This window comes from Vulpes lagopus, chromosome 10 (assembly GCF_018345385.1).
Source record: "Vulpes lagopus strain Blue_001 chromosome 10, ASM1834538v1, whole genome shotgun sequence".
In the NCBI taxonomy this organism is placed as follows: Eukaryota; Metazoa; Chordata; class Mammalia; order Carnivora; family Canidae; genus Vulpes; species Vulpes lagopus.
In genome coordinates this window covers 68,051,909-68,070,589 of record NC_054833.1, presented here as the reverse complement: position 1 = coordinate 68,070,589, position 18,681 = coordinate 68,051,909, and the positions used below count along the sequence as shown (strand labels likewise).

At 55.5% G+C, this 18,681-nt stretch overlaps 1 protein-coding gene across 8 annotated transcripts in view; it reads right to left on the bottom strand.

Annotated features, from left to right (window-relative positions):
• Positions 1-6,568: 6,568 nt before the first annotated feature.
• Positions 6,569-18,681, bottom strand: part of TOM1L2 (target of myb1 like 2 membrane trafficking protein) — a 118,952-nt gene continuing 106,839 nt past the window's right edge. For 7 of the 8 annotated variants that reach the window (XM_041772270.1, XM_041772271.1, XM_041772272.1 and 4 more), the window contains 3 exons: positions 13,237-13,296; positions 11,381-11,417; positions 6,569-10,766 (listed from right to left, as the gene is read on the bottom strand). In XM_041772270.1, coding sequence (XP_041628204.1) covers positions 10,618-10,766; positions 11,381-11,417; positions 13,237-13,296 — 246 coding nt within the window. In that variant the 3' untranslated portion in view covers positions 6,569-10,617. The remainder of the gene's footprint in view (positions 10,767-11,380; positions 11,418-13,236; positions 13,297-18,681) is intronic. The other variant, XM_041772274.1, reaches the window with a different exon arrangement.

The window sequence follows — 18,681 nt, the reverse complement described above, 5'->3', positions numbered from 1 at the left end:
CAGATTATCAGGGCAATTCTCTCTCTTTTTTTTAACCAGGGCAATTCTCAACATCAGAGTGGGGAAGGACGGGATGGGGGCGACAGTTCTTCAGGGAAACCTCTTGGTGGCTCCTCCCCCTAAAGAGCCTGAGACCCCCAAACAAGCCCCCCAGGCCCCTCTTGGCTGGGATGATCCGAACTCACAGGAGTGTGCCAGGGCCCGGTGGTGGGCCCCTCTGCCCTGGAGTGCCCAGGAGGGGGCAGGGGCCCCAGCCCGGCCAACAGTGATGCTGGCAGGCTGTGCCTCCCCTGGCAACCATCTTTGAGCGCTTACCAGAATTAACCCAAGTATTCCTCCCAACAGTCCCAGGAGGACCGGGCTGCTATTCCCATTTTACAGATGAGAATACCGAGGCACGGGGAGGCAAGGCGACTTGCCCACGACCTCACGGCGCTGTTGCCCCTGATTTCGTCAGGGTCTGGGCGGCCGGAGGAGAGGCGCTGGCTCCTCACCCGGGCCGGGCAGCGGCCGAGACCCAGGGGAGTTGGGGCTAGGAGCCAGACAGGTCCCGCCCCCGCGGACCGCGGCGCAGCCAATGGGCGCCCGGCCCCGAGTGGGGTGACGCGGCGTCAGCGCGAAACTCCCGGGAGCCGGGCCCTGGGTCACATGCGCCTCGCCCGTTCGCCCCGGGGGGCGGGGTGGGGGCGGGCCCGCGCTGCGGGCTGGCAGGGTGTCGGCCCCCGGGACCAGTCGGGCATGCTCTTTTCGGCCGGCCCTCCGGGACAGACACCTGGCTGGGAGCGCCGCCAGGTGGGCGTCCAGGCACGGGGGCGGGGCTGACCTGGGACGGCCCCGCCCCCTGCCCGCGGACCCCGGAGCCCTCTGCTCCCGCGAGTGTGAGGCACGCCCACTTCCCAGAGGCGGGACTCGACCCAGGTCACCGGTCTGGGACATAGGGGTACACGTCTCCCCCCTTCTTTCCCCAGACGTCAGGCATCTGTGGGTTCCGAGACATTTTGGGCAGGTGTCCAGCCCACAGGCGGGCTGGGCCTCTGCGGAGGCTTCTCATCTTGGCGTTGCTCAGGGGTGGGTAGAGGGAAAGGCATAGGGGTTGCCAGGGCTGTTGGCACGAGGCAAGGAGACTGGGCTTAGCCAGCCTGGGCATTGCCTAGGAGAATACTGAGACCCCTCCTCATTCCAGGAGTCCCCCACAACCCTGCCCGCCCCCATTTATCCTTCATTCTTGCAGTAGGTAAGCGAGGACCTGCCCAGGCTATGGCCCAGGAGGCCACACGGCATGGAGCCAGGCTGGAGCCTCACTTCCAACCTCTCTGGGCATAATGGAACCAGATCGCTGTTGACATGGATGATTCTGGTCCTAGATGACCCTGTATTCTCATCCCAGGTTGGCTTCTGCTGTGTGCTAAGCAAATATTTCTAGCCCTCTCTGAAGCTTCTTTGGATCAGCTCTGCCCAAAGAGCCTCACTCACGGTGGTCACCTCCAGGTTCATCAAAGAGTCAGTTGAATAGACCCTCCACCAAATATCTGGTAGAACCACCAGTTCTGCGCTGTGAGGGGAGAAGCTGACAGAAATGAAGAATGAGAGGGGACGTCTGTCCCCTGGGTGCTTACTGGGGTGAGGCCAGGTGTAGATTGAGGAGGAAGAGTTACAGAATGGGGTGGGTTGAATTGGTGGCAGGGAGAATAAGGCCCCCAGACATCACCTGACCTCCAGGGGCCAAATCCAAGTCTACGTGGGCTCTGATTTTGAATTGTCAAATGTAGAAGATTATACCTGAAGGCTAGATTTCTGGCTTTTCCTGAAAAATGGGAGTATTAAGCAACTGATCTCAACAATTGGGTGCCCCTTTAATTGGGGCTGTGAGCATCCCCACGTGTCCCCACCAGTCCCTGGGGACTACACCTCAACCACTTCACTCCTAATGAGTCTAATAAAAAGGCCCGTGGAGGCGGGTTTACCACCCTGATACCACTCTATGGATGGGAAAGTATACACCAGAGAGGTGCAGTGACTTCTTCAGGGACCTGCAGGGAAGCCTGCCACCCCTGGTAGGGTGCTCTCAGGATGGACGTGGAGGTGGGGAGGAGGTGGCACCAAGCAGAGGAGTCCACTCAGTTTCCAGAAACATCCCACTGACCCCCGAGTGCTGAGAGCAGAGGTATTGCTTCCTCCAGACACAGATGGCCTGGGCTTAGAAGCCCTGGCCAGATTCCTCTGACGACAGGAACTGGTAGGGGCGCCTCTGATATAAACTGGAATTTCTGGGTAACTCCTGCCTATTCAGGTCCTCCTGTTCTGCCCACCCCTGGTCCCTGGGGACCCTAAAGAGACCCTTTTCTTGGGGGAAAAAAAAAAAGGTGAGTTGGAAGAAGTCTCCTCTTCATGGTGCTTCAGTGTGGGACCAACGAGCAGGGGGATGGTGAGCCGCAAGACGAGTGTGGTGTTCCCACATTGCCCCCTCCAGATCTCTGCGGAAGGCAGCTATGGCCGGGAGGCAGCTCAGGCTCCGGTGAAAGGAGGCAAGCAAACAAAGGTTGATGAGGGGGCACTGAAAGAGGAATCCAGAAGCTTGTCTCTGTCCAAGTCTCCACCCCTTAGTGTGCACTCTGGTCTGTGGCCCTCTCCAACCACACTCCAGTGACCATCTAATGCCTCCTCAGATTTTTTTTTTTTTTTTTTTTTAGTTTTACTTTTAAGAGTCACAAACTCCACGGACTGAGCCAGCCAGGTGCCCCACCTCCTCAGCTTTCATCCTCCCTCTGCTAACATTCTGATTTTCCAGAGTGGATTCTGCTAGAATTACTGGTTGCTAGAATTACTGAGCAACCAGTACCCTCTCTCTGCTAGTGGAAAGTCAGCCTGGAGCTGCAGGAAGCCTTCAGTCAACCTTGCAGAAGACCCAACCCAGAGAAAACAGAGTCAAGACCTAGGAAGAGGCAGATTACTAACCAAATCCCTAAGCACCTGGATCCAGCTATGCCTGAAGCTGACTATCAGAACTTTTCAGTTACAGGAGCCAAGAAATTCCTCTTTTTGTTTTTTAATTAAATCAAATGTCTTGGGGCAGCCCCAGTGGCGCAGCGGTTTAGCACCGCCTGCAGCCTGGGGTGTGATCTTGGAGACCGGGATGGAGTCCCACGTCTGGCTTCCTGTATGGGGCCCGTTTCTCCCTCTGCCTGTGTCTCTGCCTCTCTCTGTGTGTGTGTCTCTATGAATAAATAAAACAAAATCTTTAACAAAAGAATCAAATGTCTTTCTACAACAACCAAAAAAGTTCCAACATGGCATTTCTAAAGAAGGAGCTTGGGCCACACGCTACCTTTATCTTGGACAAAGAGTTTTTCTTTTTTTAATTTTTATTTATTTATGATAGTGACACCGAGAGAGAGAGAGGCAGAGACACAGGCAGAGGAAGAAGCAGGCTCCATGCACCGGGAGCCTGACGTGGGATTTGATCCTGGGTCTCCAGGATTGCACCCTGGGCCAAAGGCAGGCGCTAAACCACTGCGCCACCCAGGGATTCCTGGATAAAGAGTTCTTAACACTATGTAACTTTACTTCAGCATGTATCAAACTTCTTTCTCCACAGAACCCCTCCTTTTTAGGAACAGCTGTTAATGTACTAGGGAAATGCACCTTGGCAAGTGCCTGCCAGGGATCTAATCTTGGGGTCCCTCCCAGGAGGCTTGTCAGGTCAGATTGCCTCACCACCCTCCCCCTGCCTTGCGCTGGCCTGCCCATTGCAACTCCATGCAGCTCAGTTTCTCTGGGACTTGGCTGCTCCCCCCAGAGCCTCTCTGCCCTGCAAGCCCTGGAAGAGGGCTCCAGTGCTTCCTGGCTGTAGCGTGTCCTTTGTCCTTGATTCTGGTAACTGCACCAGGCTATGAGCTCTCTGAGGGTAGGACTCAAGCAGCTCCTCCCCCCAGCAACAACCTGGCACGCAGGAGGCTCTCAGGAACATGTGCTGAACATGGACAGACTGTCCTGGCAAGTCCATGGTGGTTATCTGAGGGCCAAGCCACTCTCCGGGCAGGAACAGAGTTCAGGGCTCTTTGGACACCCACAGTGCCTTGCACAGGGCCAGGGGCAGAGAATGGGCTCAGGATCCATGGCTTCTATCCACCCAGACTGAGACCCTGTGGGTCTCCCACACTCAGAGGCCCACACCCACACTCCCCCTGGTGTGGGAGCCTCCATTTCATTCTGATTGGCCAGAAACAGGCAGAGCCTTCACAGAAGTCCCTAGAGCCCATTGAGGTAACTGACTCAAGGGAGCTAGGTGCTGCTGCTTCTGACCTGGGGTGGTGATGGTCCTAGTGTGGCTCCCAATCATGGTCCCACCTGCCTCCTGTCTGTAGGCCGGGCACCCCCCTCCTGGGCTACCTTCCCACAGGGCTGTGTTCCCAATGGATGGGACGGCCCCCCTTGCTGGCCTAGGAGGCCCAAGGTCTGAGTTGGAGAGCTGGCCCCTGGGCAAACTTAGGAAAAGTGGGTCTTCCCAGCTCTGTCAAGAGACACCTGCACACGACAGGCTAGGTAGATGTCTCTGCAATGTTTTCAGGTTCACGTGGGAGCTTGATGAGACCACTACACCTCAGGTCCATCCTCAAACTCCAGTACATGTCGGGATAAAGGGCTCCCGGTCTCCACTAAGCCACTCAGAGAAGATGCAGGGGCCATGTGACCCCCACAATGCACCCCTCAAGGACGCCTATGCCTTCTGGCCGCCTGAGACCTCCAGCAAACTCAGGGTGGGCAGCTCCCAGGACAGGAAAAGAGGACAGAAACCTTTCTATTATTTATTTTAAAAATATTTTATTTGAGAGAGAGAACACACAAGTGGAGGGGCAGAGGAGAAGCAGACTCTTCACTAAGCAGGGAGCCCCACGTGGGGTTCAATCCCAGGCCCCTGAGATCATGACCTGAGCCAAAGGGAGACATTTCAGCAACTGAGCCACCCAGGCACCCTATAAACCTTTTCATTTTTTTAAAGTTTATCTCCACACCCAATATGGGGCTCAAACTCATGACCCCAAGATTGAGTCGCATGTTACACAGACTGAGCGAGCCAGGCACCCCCAGAAAACTTTTTAAAAGGCAGACGGGAATGGGCAGCCTGGGTGGCTCAGCGGTTTAGAGCCGCCTTCGGCCCAGGGCATAATCCTGGGGTCCCAGGATCGAGTCCCACGTTGGGCTCCCTGAATGGAGCCTGCTTCTCCCTCTGTCTGTATCTCTACACCTCTCTGTCTCTCTGTTTCTCATGAATAAATAAAATCTTTAAAAAATAATAATAAAAAAAAAAAGAGGCAGAGGGGGGCACCAGAGGGGGTGGTTCAGTGGTTGAGTGTCTGCCTTGGGCTCAGGTCGTGATCCCGGGGTCCTGGGATCGAGTCCCACATCAGGCTCTCCCACATGGAGCTTGCTTCTCCCTCTGCTTGTCTCTGCCTCTGTGTCTCTCATGAATAAATAAATACAATCTTTAAAAGAAATGAAAAAAAAATTAAATTAAATTTAGAAAAAAATGAAAGGGATCCTTGGGTGGCTCAGCAGTTTGGCACCTGCCTTCGGCCTAGGGCCTCATCCTGGAGTCCTGGGATTGAGTCCCACGTCGGGCTCCCTGCATGGAGCCTGCTTCTCCCTCTGCCTGTGTCTCTCATGAACAAATGAATAAAATCTTTAAAAAAAAAAAATAAAAATAAATGAAAAATAAAAGGCAGAGAGGTTTGGAGGGTGTGGGGACACAGTTGTGGGGATGAGTATGGGGGCTACTGCTTTTTTAGGATGATGGAAATGCTCTAAAATTGTGGTGATGGTCATACAACTCTGAATAACTACAAACTACCTTGGGGCATCTGGGGGCCTCAGTCAGTTAAGCATCTGACTCTTCATCTCCGGTCAGGCGTCTCAGGGTTGTAAGTTCAAGCCCCGCACTGTGCTCCGTGCTGGGTGTGGAGCCTACTTAAAGAGACAAAAAATAAAAATAAATGCTACTTAAGGATATACTTTCAATGGGTGCATTGTATGCTTATGTGACTCATAGCTCGATAAAGCCATTCCTAAAAGTGGGGGGTGGCAAGGTGGTTCTTAGAGCAGCAGCTCTCAAATTCAGTGCCCAGCACAAGCTGTACAGATGATTTGGAGGATGCTCAGCCATGTTTGGGGAGCCCAGATGAGGGGGGCTGAGGCAGTGGCGCAGGCCTGCTTGCTTGAGGCCTGGGATGCTTTGGGTGGGGCTGAGTGCCTGGGAGCCTGGATGAGACAGAAGAACCACAGGCCCCGGGAGAGCTCTCAGGCAGGCCATGGCAGGCTTCCAGTGGCTACAACCAACACCCCAAAAACAGGATGGCCAACCTGGGATAGGCATGGGGATTTCTCTCTAGCCCAGACTCCTGTGGCCAGCCAAGGGGCTGCTCAGGCTGCCTGGTTGGGCAGGGAGGGTGGGGGGGACAGGGGGAGCAAGCTTCCCAAGCTGCCCCGAGGCAGCCTAGAGCGAGCAGGTGGCCAGACCTGGCAGGCCCTTTGGATAGTCACAGCCCCTTCCACAGAGATCACAGAGCAACAGTTTGCTTGTTGGTTTATTTATTGTGGAATATTTTACATGCAAGAACCCAAACTAGAGAGACAATATCCGGAAGGAGAGCCAGTGGGTGGATGGATGTACTCAACCTCGAGTTCACTGACCCACCCTCCAGAACAGGCTCTGCCCGCAGAAACGCACAACAGTGACAAACACCAGACTCCTGGGACAGCAGGACGACAGACACAACACATTTCTCTTTGCGATAGCCCCCAACGATCCTGAGACCCTCACAAATTAAGTGCAAACTTTAGGAAATAAATATCCACCACCCCCCCGCCCCCCGTCCTCCAGGAGAGCCTGGAGATTTTACACACAGAAGGAGTGTAACTCTGGGGTTGACAGCTTCCCCAGGGGCTGGTGGCTGCAGGGGAAGCCCGGCTCGGACCCCCACGGACAGGAAGGGTGGGAGGTGGGTACTGGGAGAGGCAGGTACCACATCAGGAGTCTTCTGGGTGCGCACACACCCTGAGCCAATGGTGGGGAAGCTGGCTGTTCCCCAGGGGGATGGAGAGAGTCAGAACAGCCCGGGGAGGACAGGCTCACAGTGGGCCGGCTGAGAACACAGGACCCGGCACAGTACTCTTCCCCAGCTAGCCCACGGCCCCCCTCCAACCATCCAGAAGGCGAGGCCTGACCGAGTTAGAAACACATCTATGTGGAGGCAAAGCGGGGTGGGTGGCAGGAAGGAAGAGGAGGAGCAGGAGTGTAGGAGGCTGCAGCTGTCTGCCCCATGACACTGGAGGAGTGCCTGTTGCCACTGGGCCATCCGGAGCCCAGGCCTCCCCTCTTGCGGCTGGGGGCTTGAGTGACGGTACAGGCCCACAGCTCCCCAGGCCCCCTGGCTCCAGCCCCTGGGTACGCAGGGGAAGGGCAGTGAGCCAAGGCAGGCAGCATGGTCACCCACCCCGATGGGGCTGACGAACAGAAAGACAGGACGACAAGAGACGAACAGGCACCTTCCCTCTGGCTCAGGCCAGCGACAAGCCATGTCTGCTCAAGAAGCCCTCATTCTGTGCATGCTGATGAGCAGGGGGAGGGGGGTCACCCCTCGGCCTGGCCCTTGTTGGCCTGCTTGGGCCTGGGCAGGGGGGGTGGTCCTGGACAGGGACTGCTCCAGCGCAGGTTGCCCACCAGTGCCCTGGGTCACTGCTGCCCACTGGCCACAGAGGCAAGCTGGAAGCAATGGTTTTCTCATCTTTGCACACAATGAACACAGAAAAGGTTCAACACGTCCCCAAGAAAATATTTTGACAAAATAAATATTTTAACCTATAATCAGGTATAATTAGTGCTTATAAGGAATCCCAGCAATAATTTAGTATAATTAAGTACATACTGTATCTGTGATTTCTAACACTTGCGGAAAGGCTGGTGGCTTGTGAGGGGCTCATTCTCTGGGGGCACAGGCACTGGCCAGCTTTCCTGCCAGAGCTCCACTCTCCTCACTGAGCAGGAGCCTGGGGGCTGTGCTCCCCACATGGAAGGGAGCCAGCAGTCCTGGGGCCCAGGGTGCCTGTGGCCTCAGGACAGGAAGGGCTGGGCAGCACCCCCTTATGGCCACCTGGACCCCCACTTGGCTTTCTGTGCCGGCCTGATGCAAGCGTCATCTCAGCTTCCAGGTAGGGGCAGGTGGCCTCTGGACCTGATGTGTGGGTAAGTGGGAGGGGCAGCTCCAGGTCGGGAAGGCAGTGACACTTCCCTCCACGGGCCAGTGCCTTCCTGCCAGCCCACAGCGTCCAACACCACCCGCCACCCAGGGATGGCCGGGCCTCTCCAAGCCCTGCCTGGAGTTGGGGGGCAGCTCTTGCCCATGGGTAGTAAGAACAGCCATGCTGAGGTCTCCCCAGGCAGACATAGGCTTCAGTTTCACTCACTGCCAGGAGCCTCCTCTTCCCTCACGTCCCTGCTCTCATGGGAACTTGCCCTTCCACAAGGCAGGGAGGCTGACTCTTCCCTCAGAGGATGCTGGGCTCGGCTGCTCTGGTGCCATGGCTGCCACAGGACTGCCTCAAGACCCAGCTACAAAGGCGGGCCCCTGGCCCTCACAAATATTCCAGACTGTGCCAAAGGGTACAGCTGGCCCATCCCAGCCACCTTCTCTGCTCATGTTGAGCCAGCTGCCTTCAGACGTTTGAACATCCCAGCAGGCCTCAGGGCACCCTGCCTGTGAGCAATGTTGAGAAGAGAGGTGCACATCAGCTGTGCGCCAGGGTTTGGGGGGGGGGAGTGGAGGCATGGCACCTGCTGCGGAGGGCAGGCAGGGCTGGAGTCAGGCTGGCTGACCTCTGATCTCTGAGGAGCTTCCTGCATGTCCTCTGGAGTGTGACATCCCCAGCTGGTCCTGCCAGACAGGCCCCCAGCCAGACCCCAGGCTCCTCTCACTGGGGAGCCACTGCATGAGACTGAGCCTGGGGTTCTGGGCCAGGTGGCACTTCGCTCCCCATCAGGGGTGTCCAGGCCTGGTCCCAAGTGCTGCTCCCAGAGCCTGAGGCACTGGTGTCAGCCAGTGTCAAGCCCCGCCTCTCCTCCCTGCTCTGGCTGCCAGGCGGTAAGGGCTGACCACACTATGGCTCACGAACATGTCTGGCCCAGACACCTGGGCAGTGCATACTGGGTCACTGACCCTGGCCCTAGGGACTCAGGGGCTGGCTCGAAGCAGCTGCAACAATGTTTTCCTTCTTTGGGGCAACCGTAGAACAGCGGTGGGTCAGGCTGGACCCGGGCTGGTGCCAAGCCTCGAGCACCTTGCCCACAGCCAGGAGACACACCAGTGACAGGAGCAGGTGTCCTCAGCCCCAGGCTGTTAGCTTTCCGGGTCAGCTTGGAGAGAGGATAGAAATTGGTGGCCAAGAGGGGTTTGAGCAGTGGGGAGGAGGGCAGGCTTTTGGGATGGTCTGTGGAGGAAGTTGAGACCCACTCCCTGGGGCAATGCGGGGCCCTTGGTGTCACTCTGGCCCCTGAGTCATTGGCTGTCCCAGGACTATGCAGAGACATCTGCCTCTGGGCCCTGGAGGTAGAGGTGCAGAGGCTACCACAGGCCAGGCCAAGCCCCGAGCACAGCACACTCACACACCCACCAAGCTTCCCCATGCAAGCCAGAGCAGTTCTTCCCCAAGCAGGGCCCTCCACAGACAGGGACAACTATGTGGGGGCAGTGTGCAGTGAGCACGCGGCAGTTTGGTTTACGGTAGTGTATCTGCAGGAGCTAACCCGTGTGCCTTGGGACCACCACCCACATGTTGTGCACTGTCCTTGCAACCGTCCTTGGCTCTCCGTCCTCACACCAGGAGCCCACAGGTGTATTGGAGACCCCTTGGTCCCAGACTCCACTGGTGAGCCAGCTTGGGTGGGGGCCTGGGCTAGCAGCCAAGCAATGGGGAGAGGGTCAAGAGGATGAGGGGCCTCACACATAGGCACCCACAGAGCCTTCTAAAGTGCCGAGCACGCCAAGTGCCACCAGGTCACACGTGTCAGGGAGCAGCATTCCAGGGAGGGAGACCAAGCCCATAGGTACAGACAAGCCCTTTCTGGAACAGGGGGACAGGCCCGTCCAAGGAGACCCGGAGAGCCAGGCGGGGGGGGGCATGTGGGGGAAGGGCTGGGGTTTGACCCCCTTCTCTGCAGGTGGGGGACTGGAGAAAAGATAGTCCAGGTGTCTTCTCAGGAAATGGTCCCTTGGGGACTGCCCTGCCTGAGGCTGGGTCCTGTGGCCTGCTCTTCTGGGGAGAACATGTAGGCAGAGTGGGCCTGAGGGCAGGAGGGGTGGGGGAGGGAGGAGAGCCTCTGACTGTGGTGGTGCTGACCCACCACTCAGAGAGAAAGTGGCTAAAGCTGGTCCTGACTAGTGGGATGCCTGGGAGCAAACGGGGGGGGGGGGGGGGGGGGGGGCCGCATTTCCATGGAGACACAGCAGCACAGGACTGAGTGGGAGGACTCCAGGACTGGAGATGGGAGGGGTGGCCAGTGCCTCGCGTGGACTGGGGGGGAACAGGAGATGACCTGCTGCCTGGGGAGCCGAACTGCAGATCAGCTCACAGGGCAAAGAGGGCGTCCTCTGACCGTTCTGGCTTCTTCCGGCTGGAGGGGTTTGAGGCTGGGGCTGGGGCCTCCCCTGGGGGCGAGGGGAGGCTGGGGACCATTTCAGCAGCTTTGGCTCTTTCTTCGAGGAACTTATCGAATTCTGCAATACAAAACCCAGGCAAGGACCAGGATTGGTTAGGCCTATAGTGAGGCTCTGAGGCTCCAACAACATCCCACCTGTTCCCCTAGAGCCCCCTTCACTCATGCCAACAGGGATTGACCCCTGGGGTGAGTTCCCACCCTCACCACCCTAGCCTGGGCTGCCTGCCAGGGAAGGAGGCAGGGAGGGGCAGGGGGGGGCAGCCAGCCAGAGCCGGGACTGCTTGAAGGCCCAGCCTTGACTCCCTCCTCTGCCTGCCTCCTCTGCAAGCAGGAAGCCTGGCTGCCAGCGGGTGGTGGAGGGGGAAGAGTTAGTTAGGATTCCTGGCCCACCTCCAGCTTGGCACTTTTCTGTTCTCCAGATCAGCACTGGGGCAGGGCGGGGAAAGCTGGAGGGGCAAGTTCCTACTTAAATTTGACAGAGAACATCCCCCCACGGACTCTCATCCCTCAAGCCCAGTTCTGCCAGTGGAGGGGGTCTGAGCAGATGGTCTGGCAATGCCGAGGAGAGTGGGGTGGGGGTGGGGGTCAGACAGGAGCAGAGGGTGGGAGGTTGGGGCTGCCAGGCAGAAGTAATGGAGGGGGGGAGCTGTAAAGGTGCTGGCCAGGTCATACCTTCACTTGTGACTCCCTCCTCCAGGTCATCGCCCTTCTGTGGGAGGAGCAGAGGGAGCAGCATTAGGGCCCTGCCCTGGTGGCACTGCCTGAGCAAAGCCTCCCATTCCCCATTCCCCAAGTTCTGTGATAGTAAAATACTGCTTGTCTTGTTAGACACACAGAAAACTTTGTTTTTCAAAAAGCAAAAAAAAAACCCCCAAAACCCCAAACTGAGTAGTTCTAGGCTTTGATTCTCCAGGAAGGCCAGAAAGAAAAATCCAAAAAAAGGCACAGCTTGATCTCTGCGTTGGGCTACAGCAGAACCACAGCAGGCCTTGGCCCTGCTGTTGACATTCTCCCAGAACAAGGGCCACAAGGAGGTGGAGCCCGAAGCATGCCCAGGGCCCCCTCAAGGGTTCCTTCACTCAGCAGCCACTCAGATCTGCAAATCCACAGTCCATCCCAGCAGTTGGGAACTGCATGAGGCCTGGAAGGGACAGAGCCATGAAGCCTAGGGCACAGGGCTGATACAGGCGGTATTTGGTGGTAGAGTCTGTCCCGCCAGGAGCCATGTCCTGCAGGCCAGGGGAGCCCAGATTCCGTCACCTGCTGCCGGTTCCTGAGAAGTCATGGAAGCTCTGAGAGCTCTTACCAACGCAGTGGATAAGACTTGATTTGTTTGGAGAATGCAGTGGTCACTGGGAACCCACTGCACAGTGACAGGGAAGTGGACCAGGCCTTGGGCTTGGCCAGGAGACCTGGTTTCCTTCCTGGCTCTGCCATTGACCTGCTGCTGCTCAGCCTTCCTGGATGGGCTCCCCCCACCCGCCTTGTGAGGTCCTTCCTGCTTTGCTTCTTTCTGTGAGAGAAGCTATTTCTTTTCCAGGCATTCCCTTGGGAAACGCATAATGGGGCATTTTCCTCCTCCTCTGGCATGGCACCTGGGTGTCTGCCTTGCTGGGCAGTGAGTGTCTTCAGAAAGCTTGGCCTTGTGGAGAGGTGGCCCTTTGTGGGGCTGTATCTTAGTGTAGGAGGGGGCCAAGTCAGCAGCCCTCTGGCAGCCAGGACAACCCTGTGGTTAAGGATGGTCTGTTCTGGGGACAGGGTCCCCTGAAGAGGTGACAGCTAGGAACAAGAGATGAGGTGTCTCCAGGACTAAAGGAGAATCTGCCTAGCCCATGACCTTCGGTGAGCTACTTCCCCTCCCAGAGTGTATTTTGTCATCAGCCCCCTGGCCAACAACCCCACTCTGCCTCCCATACAGCAGCTGCCAGTGAAAGTGCTTTGTAAGCAGCATAGGGAGGGACCAGCCATGCAGCCCTCCTTTCTTGGGACCTGTTGCCATTTGGAGATGCATGATGTCCTCACCTTCCTGTCCTAGCTCTGTGGATAAAGTCAATAGTTTCTAGGGCAAGGGTTCTTTTAAATGCAAGATACCAGGAGATACTAGGGAAGCGGGAATGACAGTAAATTAAAAAAGAAAAACAAAACCAAAACACCTGACTCTGTATAATTTCACAATGAAAAGGGAAAAAAAATTAAAAATAAAACCCAATAAGATCTCAAAAACCCAAAGCAAAAAAACCCAAGCACACACACACACACACACACACACACACCTGCTACAGAAAAGTCACTGGGGACAAGTGTGTGCTCCGGAGCTGGCCAGAGCCCTGCCTGCCATGGCCTCAGGTGGCCAGGGCTCAGGGACTGTGCCGGAAGCAGGTGCTCCGGGGCGAGCAGGAGTGCTGGCAAGCCTGCAGCAGGCCACTCTCGTCCGCCACCCCATGGGGGAGCAGCCCACGGCCCGGGCCCGTCCAGAAGCACTCTGCCTCGCCACACCCCGCACACAAAAGAGAAAAGTCAAGTCTCACCAGGTCCGTCCTGAGCCACACCTCAATGTCGTCCATGACAGAGGGCTGCGCAACGGGGATCTATGGAGGCAGCAAGCGGCGGGCCAGGCAGCCCCACAGCCAGGCGAGGGGAGACAGAACACCGAACAAAGTAAATCATCAAAAGCAACCCCAAAACGAAACCAAAACGTACACAGAGCAAACAAAAAACAAAAACGCATTGGCACAGCAGGCGCGGGCAACATCAGGCAGCCACATATGAAATGGCAGGTGAGGGAAGCAATGAGGTGGCCGGTTCTAGGAAGCAGGGCTGACCGGCAGGTGGCGGGGAGGGGAGGGCAGCGGTACACGTTCTTGAAATGGATAACTTTTCGACCACTCTCAGCCCAAAGCTGCCCTGCTCCTCCAACTTCATCAGGTTAGTACACCTGCCTACCGGCCAGTCAGACCTCAGCCCTGGGGCAACCAGAGGAGACACCAGCACCCACCCCCCTCTGCCTGCAACAATGTTGTTGGGAGGCCAGGGGGCAGTCTGCCTGGGGCAGGGGTGCAGGTGGTCAGGAGGGCACTGCAAGTGTTTCGGATGGTGTCCCGGTGCATCTCTGAGTGGGAGGAGGGGAGCGCTGGGGCCTGGGTAGGGCCTGGCAGACAGCAGACAGCACAAACGGGCAGAAGCTAGAGCTTTGATGACCAAAGCGACAGCGGGATTTTAGTCATGTTTGTCTCTTCGGGGGAGAATCATGAAGCGGGCCCCGTCTTCCCAGCTCTCGATGGCTGGCTGGGCTTTGGGAGCCAAAGAAAAATGAGTTTGGGAAGAGAATGGAGAACTGGGCAGCAGGGGCCACGGGTTTGTGTGTGTGTGTGAGTAGGTCCTGAGCAAACGATGACACGCCTCATGGGCAATGAGCAGTCTCCATGCCTGGCCCACCCGTGCCAACACTTTGGGGGCAGTGATTCTGAAACTTGCATTTGGCTAGGACACAATAGTGGCTCACGAGTCCACTATTTCCAGAAAATACATTAGCACTGTGTCTATAGCTGGTTCCCCCCAACATCACAATCTAGGGTAAGAATCCAGTTATAATAAGCAATGAGAGGACTGCCTTAGCATTTGTCAAATCTCAAAAATAACATGACCTTAACAAAGGAAAAGAGCAAAGATTTCCCATGGCTAGCCCTGCCTTGACGGGACAAGCTGGTCCTAGACACGGAAACCTGCTGCTGACGGAGTTCGGGGCGTGAGGTAGTGAGGACTCCTAAGCCTGCCCGAGCCTACTGAGCAGGTGTCTGTGATCCTACAGGAGCTCTGCGTGGGTGCACGCATACACACTCACACACACTCCAGGCGGGGCTGGCAGCCCCCTTGCTCCAATTACCTGGAGTAGCTTCACGTGCATCATGCCTAACTACAGACCCAGCATGGGCCACCCACAGGCATCTTCATAAAGGTGCAAGCCCAACCTTGATCAGGTTGGGAAGATTCTATCTACACTGTCATTTTATTTCTTTGACTCCCTGGGAACTTAGTGCTGAAACGAAAAAAATGTCAAGGAGTTCAAATCACCCTGAGAGGACTCCTAGGGACAAGGAACATGTGAGTCTCCCTCTGGAGTGCACAGATGCCTGACATGCATGTGCTAACGGCACCCAAGGCAGTACACACCACCCCCATTAAAAAAAAAAAGCACAGTAGGGTACACAGGGCATGACCTGCTAATTTTATGCTTCCTGATAGGGCTTCTTTTTTTAAAGATTTTATTCATTTATTTATTCATGAGAGAGAGAGAGAAAGAAAGAGAGGCAGAGACCTAGGCAGAGGGAGAAGCAGGCTCCATACAAGGAGCCTGACGTGGGACTTGATCCTTGATCCCAGGATCATGCCCTGAGCCAAAGGCAGATGCTCAACCCTTGAGCCACCCAGCCGTCCCCAGGGCTTCTGTCTTGACACGTTCCCAGGACAGCAGATGCCAATTTTCATTATCTTGATGCTTATATAAGGCAGAATGCCTGGCCTCTGAGACGATGCGTGCCACACCAAGTTCTCAGAAACAAAGCCTGGAAAGTTAGCGGCATCTCTAAACAGAAAATATGCCCAACTAGACTTGTTGGGAGCGTGCGCTGGGCTTTTTTATACCTACCCAGCTTTAGTCTATCAAGGAAATGGAGGTTCAAGGGGCAGAGCTTTCCATCGTGTGGCAGGAGCTTGAAAAAAAGCCATGAAGGGGTCATGGACCTTAAACCTTCAGACTTGGTTTATAATGTTCTTGTTCAAAAGTAAGCCCCTCGAGGGATCCCTGGGTGGTGCAGTGGTTTAGCACCTGCCTTTGGCCCAGGGCGCGATCCTGGAGACCCGGGATCGAATCCCACGTCGGGCTCCCAGTGCATGGAGCCTGCTTCTCCCTCTGCCTATGTCTCTGCCTCTCTCTCTCTCTCTGTGACTATCATAAATAAATAAAAGTTAACAAAAAAATTAAAAAAAAACAAAACAAAACAAAAGTAAGCCCCTCGAGGCTGGGTATCACGCACCAGTTTTCTTTTTTGAGGATTAATCTTGAAAGCCAGCACACTCAGAAAATAAACATTGACATCTGAGAAACTCATCTCCTCAAAAAATATTTCCCAAAAGCTGGATCATGGAACACTTTTCTTCCTTCTCCTAGACCTCTCCAAATAAGTAGTGTGTTTATGGCAGGGCATCCTCCGGGTGAAACCAGGAGCCAGGGCGCTGGGCAATAGGGTCACTCGGGCTGGGCTTGTCAGATCACTTTTCGAGCAAATTGTTTTTCTCTGGACTTGCTTCTTTACATGAGAGCCCTGAAGTCTCTGTTATCCTAAGAAGCCTCTGCCTTCAGGCAGAGCAGGGATGGGGACAGGGGTTGGGTAATTCCTGGCCTCTGTTCCCTTCTCTGTGCAACAGGGTGATGGCTAGGTCATATTTAGTTTTCGCCACTTAGAACTCCCAATCCCTTAACTTCCAGGTGAGGGTTTCTGTTTTCCAATTTTGAAGCCCAGAGATATGGTCCATGACTGGCAAGGACTCCTGGCATTGACTCCTTCCAGTAAGAAAGGCACTTGGCTTCAGGACAGGAACCTCCATGGAGCTAGGGAGAGAGCTAACAGTAAAGCTTATATAACACAGGGCAAGGGTTGACTTGCTTGCGGTTGGACACAATACCTTAGCTATATAAACCTCCCGCCCTGGTGTATCAATGCTTTGAGTACACCACCAGGGTAAAGTTCCTTCTAACGATGCGGGTGCTACCAGAAACAGACTAAACACGCACACTGTTCTCCAAACAGGAACTGCAGAAACTGGGGAGGGAGGAAGAGGAAGCTCCCGCATTCATGCTGACGGAAGGGAAGGGAGAGGCCTTGGCTAGGGAAGAGGGCAATGGACTCTGTCACTGCCCCATGGCTTTGGGCACGTCACCAGGCCCCTGAGAGGCCTCAGTGTTCTCATCCATCAAATGAGGACTTGCCCCGCTGATCCCTAAGAGACTGTGGCCTCTGCCACGCCTTGGTTTTAGCATCTTCTTAGGCAATGATCCAAAGCAGAAGGCTGGTCCAAGGGTCTGAAGAGGAGGGTGTGGGGGGACGGGGACAGAAAGAAAAAGATATGAAGACAGAAAAATGAAGCTAGCACGGGGCCACCCTCCCGTAAAGACCAGCGCCCACCAGGCTGGCTCAGGGGAGACACACCCTGCCCATCTTCAGAGTCCGAAGAGAAACCGGCATACGGAGTGCCAGAAGTGTCAGATCTTGCCATGGGTGCTGGGGGAGCGTGTGCTGACCCTTGCCGGGCTGCAGGTGGGGGTGAGGTGGCACTGCCCGCCCAGCTGCAGCCAGTGCTATAGTGGCTTCAGGCATCCTGTGTCCGGGGGTTCTCCAGGCCTGAGTAGGGCACCCCTTGGGTCCCAGGCCCAAACCTGGGCTTTGGCAGCAGCACACTACTACCAACCTAGTGTTGCTCCTCCTCTTGTTGAGGATTACATTTGTTCCTTGCAGAGTATCCTGACTGCACTCTGCATGCATATGGAGAGGCCAGGGGTGGGGGGAACGGGGTGGGGCGAGCAGTGAACCACCAAACATGCAGTCTCCAGGCAGGCTGGTGCACAATGCCTCTCAGGGTTCTTCTTGATGGATAATGAATCTGGGATTGTTGGAAATCTTGACACCCAGAGTCCTAGGTGAACAAAGGCCTGTCTCCCATAGTCCCAAATCCACAAGGAAAGCTTAAGAGTCTAATTTACAACGCATCATGAAGTATTTGAAAAGCTACGGTGTTTTACTTCTAGAGAATTGTGAAATCCTTCCTACGATATGTGCCACTGCCACCCAAACTTGAGGAGCCATCTAGAAGCCCTTCAGTCTCACTAAATAGCACAAAAAGTTTCCAAGTAAAGAATTTGTACTCGGGGGTTTGGAAAGACTCAGGGTTTCTACACTATGGGAAATAAGGCAAAGCAATTAATACACACTGTTTAAAAGGGAGAAAAAAAAAACACTGCAGTCAGGCAGGTGAGATATCAGGTTAGCTGTTAGTTGGGCTTGTTTCTGGAAAGTTGGAGACTGGAGCTCTAGTGGGGACAGGGCGGAGGAGAGTGGCTCTCATGTGGGCAGAGACAGGTGCCACGACCAGCTGCCAAGGCCACACTCAGGGCAGTTGGTATGAGCAGTATCCTTTTTTGCAGGATTAATAGGCACAAGGACACATGGCTAGATCCTTCCAATTTGGAACTGGCATGGACATGACCTCCAGGAGCCCTGCTTTAAGGCCATCCCACACCATGTGGACCAGAGTCCCAGCCTGTCCCTGAAGAAGTAAATGAGGGCTCCAGGCATCCTAGGTCTCTAAGAATGGCCTCGAGGTCTAGTGCAGAAACAGCAGCATGGAGTGCCTGCTGCTGTGACCCTGAGTGTGGCTGTGCAAAGGTCCCTCACTCTAAGCTGGGGTGGCAGATACCCCCACCCCCCACCCCTTGGTTCTGATGGTTCTGTGTGGCTGGTGTCCTTGCACACTGGCCACACCTTGTTCACGCAGATTACCCCTGCTGCGCTGCCTACAGTCTTGGACTTGCTGGCCTGTCTGAACACTCCTCCCCTGGCCACAACCTGGCACCATTTCCTGGGCTCAGTTATGCTTCCTCCCCGGTTATGTGTCTAGTGTCTGCCCGGCTTCACTCCAGAGGCTGACGCTTCACTGCTTTTATCATATCTTCTGTGTATCCCCTGCTGTTCCAGCCCTACCACATACGCACGCACAGACCTTTGGTCTCTATGTTAGAGGTGCTTGGGGAGGGCTGTGGCTTCATTAGAAATGAAATCATCCCTTCAAGGCAAGCAGCCTGGAACGAGGTCACCCTCTCTCTCTACCAGACTCAGGGCCAACTGATCAGATGAGGCAGGAGAGGCCCTCTCAGGTCTCTGTGGCAGAAAAGCTTCACTCCATGAGAATTGTGTTTATGA